This window comes from Pleuronectes platessa, chromosome 4 (genome assembly GCF_947347685.1).
Source record: "Pleuronectes platessa chromosome 4, fPlePla1.1, whole genome shotgun sequence".
In the NCBI taxonomy this organism is placed as follows: Eukaryota; Metazoa; Chordata; class Actinopteri; order Pleuronectiformes; family Pleuronectidae; genus Pleuronectes; species Pleuronectes platessa.
The window spans coordinates 13,400,042-13,406,197 of NC_070629.1; the positions used below are offsets into that span (position 1 = coordinate 13,400,042).

Below are 6,156 nucleotides of genomic sequence, written 5' to 3' on the forward strand. Positions count from 1 at the left end.
TCCATGTCTTCTTCACCAGAATTCAGTGGCCCTGGCGTCTGTGACTATTCCAGCGACTCTGTTTCCTCCTGATGCTACTGCCGACTGTAAACTGCAGTTTGTAGCCTTCAGAACCGGCAGCTTCTTTCCTCTGTCTGGAAACTCGAGCAACATTGGGGATCACAACCGCAGACGAAGTGTCAACACTCCTGTCGTCTTCGTAGGCCTAGGTAAGGAATCTTCCAATAGCTTAAAATACATATATATATATATATATATATATAATGTCATAAGAGATTGCTAGTATTGCTACATTGTGGTGTGATCCCTATATCTCTATAACGTGAACTCATTATTTGTCTTGGGGTAAAGCTAATATCATTGATTTTGTCACTAGGATGCCAGGATTGATACTATTACATTTTCAAAGCAACAGAAGGAGAAAACAACATGTTTCGCATCACGCTTAATCAGATTTGTTCTTCTATAATGAGATAGTCGTTACAATGTCTGTCTCAGGAGCAGATCCAGGGGTGGGGCCAGGGGGGCTCTGGCCCCTGATGAAAATCAGATTGACCCCTGAATTTCATGTTTTCAATAAAGTAGTCACAATTTCTGAAAAAAATTGTGTACGTAGAAAAAATATTTTTTCTACGTACACAAATAGCTTGAACAAGGAACATTTTTAGGAAAATATAGTCAATGATGTGTTGCTTCGCTTAAATCTATATATATAAAAGTGAATGACAAGGAATGACTTAAATGTGTATATAACCAAATCAGAAATTGAAAATGTGAATGGATGTTGGACACATAACTGAACCCTCTATGTAAATTGTGGCTCCTTTATGGCCCCTGATTAAGGCAAACCCAGATTAGCCAAGCTGGTCTGACTGTACCATCGTATTAGAGGAACAATGTATACAGTATGGATATATGAGATACCAGGTAATGAAATACTAGAAAGCCTCCCTCCCTTTTTGTATTGAATTTCAACCCTTTTCATCAAATAATAAAAATAATATATTTTATTTATAGAGCACTTTTCATGATACTCAAAGACATTAATGTAGACACAATCAAGAATCATTTATTGTCGTACCTATACGAACAGAAGTGCCGTAGAATAAAACTCACATTGTAAATTCTTGATGGGATTTACTATATCCATAAATCTATCAACTCTTTGTGCACTCACTTTTCCTTGACCTTCACAAGTGTTAATTTAGCTATTTTCACCAGAAGAGCACAGTGCATTCATGTCTGTGGGGATTGTTGAGAATTATTTAGCATAGGGAAGATCTGGCATCCCAAACTGATTTACTTGCTAATATTAAGGTAGCCATTTACTCAACTTGGTCATCAGTACAGTTTTGTATTAACGATATCAATCCTTTTCTGTGACAGAGGGCTGCAGCGTGTGGAATCACTCAGAGCCGATCTGGGTGTCACTGCGTCACTTGTCCCCTGGTTCCGATGCTGTGGCAGCCCAGTGGAGCCTGAAGGGACAGGAGAGGCAGGGAGCCTGGAGCCAGGAGGGCTGTCAGCTGGTCCACAGTGACAGCAGCACCTCCACCATGCGCTGCTCTATGCTCAGCAACTATGCTGTGTTGCAGGTAGGATACCAAGTTTCTTTTAAAATTATATTTCACCATTGAATGAGACTTTCCTTGGCTGAATGGGATTTTTTTTTCTCTAGGAGGTGCCTGACTTCCCAGGATCCTCACCGATGTCTGTAGTTGTGCTCCACCCTGTGGTGTACGCCTGCACTGCAGTGCTGCTCCTCTGCCTCTTCACCATCATCATCACACACATACTACATCACAGGTATGTGCATTCAGACACTTCTCACCGCTGTTTGCTGTTGCTTTTCATGTTCTGATCATTTAACTCTGTGTCCCTACAGCACTATTCACATATCGAGAAAGAGCTGGCACACATTACTGAATACCTGCTTCCACATCGCCATGACATCAGCCATCTACGCAGGAGGCATAAGCTTAACCAGCTACCCAGTGGTCTGTCAAGCAGTAAGTTCTGAGTTTACACAGAGTCATAATTTTTCAATAGTGGGATGTAAACTTGATGTCTGATCTGACTGAAATATGTGACAGGTGGGAATTGCGCTGCACTACTCGTCGCTGTCGACCCTGCTGTGGATCGGAGTCAGCGCCAGGGTCATCTACAAAGAGACGGTGTGGAGACTGCCGCGGCAGTTGGAGGGAGAGTCTCCTGTTCCACCTACTCAGCGACCAATGCTCAGGTCAGGGCGCGAGCGAGCCGCAGCATGTCTTCACCGAATTCCCGTACCATGAGATTATTGTTCGCTGTCAATATGGTTTATGATTTAGACAGATGCGGGAGTTCTTGTGCATGGCCACCCAAACTCAAAGGCGGCCACTGTGCCCCAACAACTAAAGTCCCTCTGTTTTTAATGAAACTTTGGAGGGACATTAGAGAATATTGCTGTAAGGCACAGAAAAGCCATAAGACTAGAGGGGAGGAATGTTTGAAACCAACACAACAGAAACTGAAGGGGTCACCATAAATCTAAGCAGGGCCATTCAGTGGGGTGCACTGTCTTTCTAAATATTCCCTTCTATTTTTCACCCTCACCCCCACCCATCCCTGTGATCATATACTGTGCCCCTGACCTCCAGCCACCTCTTTGTTGCCCACTCGGCCACATGGGATGAGAGTGAAATAAATCACAGCCTTCCCGGCCCTGTTCTGACCCTTGTAGCGCTCTGCCCACTAAAAGGGTGAGGGATCACACAGCTCTGTTCAGATTGTAGGCAGTTAGAGACATAACAATACTGAAAGGAAAATGACAGAGACAGGCACACTTTAAAATCACTGTGGTCGAAAAGCATCCTGTGGCACGAACAAGAACTGCTCTTTATTTCTGAAACTGCAGCTGGGAATGTGTGTTTGAAATGTTTTTTCTCTGTTATTCAAGGTTCTATTTGATAGCTGGGGGAGTTCCTCTTATCATTTGTGGGATCACTGCAGCTGTCAATGTCAACAACTATGGAGACAACAGCCCTTAGTGAGTACTTCTTTCTTCATCCTTGATCCATTTTTCTCATGAGGCTGTGTTGTGTTGTTAGGTACTGACGTGAATAATTCTCTCGGACATGTTTGATACACAGAGATGTCCTTGTTTTGCTTTGACCCTCCTGACATCTTCTCTGGCTCTTGCAGCTGCTGGCTGGTGTGGCGCCCCAGTCTAGGGTCTTTCTTTGTCCCTGCTGGCCTGGTGGTGTTGGTGACCTGGATCTATTTCCTGTTCACTGTGTTTCGCCTGAGGCACCGTGTGGCCAAAGAATGCACAGGAACCACCCTGTCCTCTCCTGTGACCGAGAGCCAGCCCGCGCTGGCAGGAAGCACCAGCCTGCTCTCCACAGACTCAGTGGTGGGACCCATAAACACTTCTGTGGCTCCAGAGGACCAGTACTCACTGAAGACACAGTTCTTAGTGCTGGTGGCCACTCACTTTCTGTTTGTGGCTCTGTGGTGTTGTGGGGCCATGGCTATGTGGCTGACAGAGCACACTAGTCTGTTGTTCAGCTGTCTCTATGGGATGGCTGCCACCATCTTGGGGCTGTTTCTGGTGGTGCACCACTGCTTCAGACGAATGGATGTGCAGGCCTCGTGGCTGGCATGTTGCCCAGGCTACCGCCGTTCTCACCCTATGTCGACTTACACACACACCTGCACTACCGGGAGTGGAGTGCAGACTTCTGAGCAGGGATCTCAACTTTTCATCAACTGCCATCCACCCGCTGACTCTCACAACTCCTCATCAGCTAGGTCGTCCTCCACGCCAAGTGGGATCAGCAGCGTGGGCCCCGGGCCCTGCAAGCTCACCAACTTGTTACAGGTGGCACAAGAGAGTCCAAACAATCAATCAGTTACACGCACCCCTGCAAGCAACAACACTAGCACAAGTACCGACAACACCACCAAGCCAACAAACAATATTCTGCCCTTCAATAACTCTGCAGCCCCAGTGCATCCCCAGAGAAGGAAAGTAAGTAGCAGAACTAAACAAGGGAGCAGTCAGTATCACCATCGGAGTGAGGGGAGAGGTCACTATCGTCTCAAAGCTCTAAGGACCGCTGCAGGTGGGGGCAGCCTTGGCGCTTTGGGGCCCACAGGTTTAGAGCACATCAGCTCCTCTCATGGGGTTTACAAACAGGCCACGAGCGAGAACGGCAGCATTCACCACAGCCTCTCAGAGAACCAGGCCAGCCCACTGACAAATGGGAAGCGGGTGGGGGAGACACTGGCCACAAGCCCCTCAGAGGGAAGCGACGGCGGCAGCAGTGGGAGCCGCAAGCCCTTCCCACTCCTGCCTTCCATAGCCAGCAGAGTGGCCATGCAAGGTGCTCAGAGACGATGTGCCAGCAAAGACAATTTGAAACTGGCAGCTGCTGCAGAGCGGGAGACGAAGCGCTGTTCGTACCCCTTGAACAGTGTCACGACCACTGTGCCAGGGGCTGCTGCCCCAAATGGCACCCTAAAAAACTCAGTGCTGGAACTGGAGCAGGATATGAGTGGCACTGACCAGTCACAGAGCTCTGTTGGATTGAAGAGCAGTTTGTGGAAAAGTGAAACCACAGTGTAACCTATACTTACATGTGAACTTCTATGCATGACCTTAAAGAACTCTTAAATGATCAGGTTATGTTTTAATGGTCTCTTGATTATTATAATTATATAATTTAAGATATAAAATCATGAAGGCATCCAGGACCCTAAACTAGTACTCTTGCCTCTGTAGCATTGTAAGAATTTTCTGTGAAATGGGAAAAAAATAATGAGACTGGGTTTTTTATTGTCGTTTTCCAAAACAAGATACTCGTTTATTTTATCCATTTCACTCAAAAACATTTACACAATATCTCTGAAATTGGCATATGATGTTGATTTTGGATGTCTAATGAAAGCTTTACATTTTTAGTTGTGATTTTTCTATGCATATCAACTATAGCGAGAAATGGACACCAAGATGTTCTGTTTCCAAAGTACAGCTATATGCATTTAATCTGTGGACAGTCCTTCACCCTTATGTTTGCTTCAAGTAACAGCGTGTCCTCATGTATGCACTTGTATGTTCATTGTGTGTGTGTGTGTGTGTGTGTGTGTGTGTGTGTCTGCGTGTGTATGTGCGTGTGTGTTTGCATGTGTGCGTGTGTGTGTGCATACATACAGTGGAATAACTGTATGAATGTGTCTGTACAGAATCTTTGTGTGAATTAAAAAAAGCTATGTGAGACTTTTGAATATATGATGAAAATGTTTCATTTTTATTTTCTATGTACTCCCATCAGCACTGACAGAGCTCCCCTCCCTATCTAATAAATTCAGACAGATTAAACACCAGAGCTTCTCTCTCATACCCAGTCAACACAAGTCTGTTTCTTGTGTAATGTGTCAATGACTGCCCCCTCCTGGATGGCAATGAAACGTTTCAGTCAATGTCTTGGTTTAGAAATGTGTTAGACTTGCGAGTGTGTAAAATCTCGTTTTTGGTTTTGCAATGACAGACTTATACAACCAATGCTGACTTGACAGGGAACTTTCTCACTATGATTTTAGAGGTGTAAGTATTCAAACTTTCTAAATTACTATCCTCAAAATACCTGTTTTTGAATAGGCCTGAACAAAAGAAAAATAGGATACATTATACAATAATGAACTTTTAGTCACACTTGTAATTCAGGAAATTATCAGGAAATAGTGTTTCCACAATGCAACTCTTTGTCACTGCTTTTTCCCATTGTTCTTTGAGAGGAAGTCCTCTGTTGTGTTAACTGTTGCATATTCTGCTGAAGTATGACCTCTTTTTCCCATCAGCCACAACAGCTATTCCATGTGAGTGGGACCTATATTAAACCTCTCATGGGAAGCAAATATAAACATTAAAATAGTCTTGACTTCGATCAAATAATTCAGCAATGTCATCATGTCCAAGTACATCATAAATCTGGTGTATATATTGTTACCCGAGCACACTGTCTTTCATGGCCACGGCTGAGATATCCACATGTATATTCTTTGTCATAGAGCATATGCAGAAAACATTTAAATTTTCACACAATAAGACATAAAAAACATAACAATCTAAATCATTTTTTTAAAACTTTTTCATGTTTCCCAATATACCTGCTA

The 6,156-nt window shown here is 44.2% G+C and overlaps 1 protein-coding gene across 1 annotated transcript in view; it reads left to right on the forward strand.

The window, feature by feature from the left end:
• adgra2 (adhesion G protein-coupled receptor A2) overlaps positions 1 to 5,383 on the forward strand; it is a 38,633-nt gene extending 33,250 nt beyond the window's left edge. The window contains exons 13-19 of the mRNA XM_053419839.1: positions 20 to 209; positions 1,387 to 1,595; positions 1,679 to 1,806; positions 1,886 to 2,009; positions 2,094 to 2,242; positions 2,939 to 3,028; positions 3,184 to 5,383. Coding sequence (XP_053275814.1) covers positions 20 to 209; positions 1,387 to 1,595; positions 1,679 to 1,806; positions 1,886 to 2,009; positions 2,094 to 2,242; positions 2,939 to 3,028; positions 3,184 to 4,609 — 2,316 coding nt within the window. The 3' untranslated portion in view covers positions 4,610 to 5,383. The remainder of the gene's footprint in view (positions 1 to 19; positions 210 to 1,386; positions 1,596 to 1,678; positions 1,807 to 1,885; positions 2,010 to 2,093; positions 2,243 to 2,938; positions 3,029 to 3,183) is intronic.
• The last annotated feature ends 773 nt before the right edge of the window (positions 5,384 to 6,156 follow it).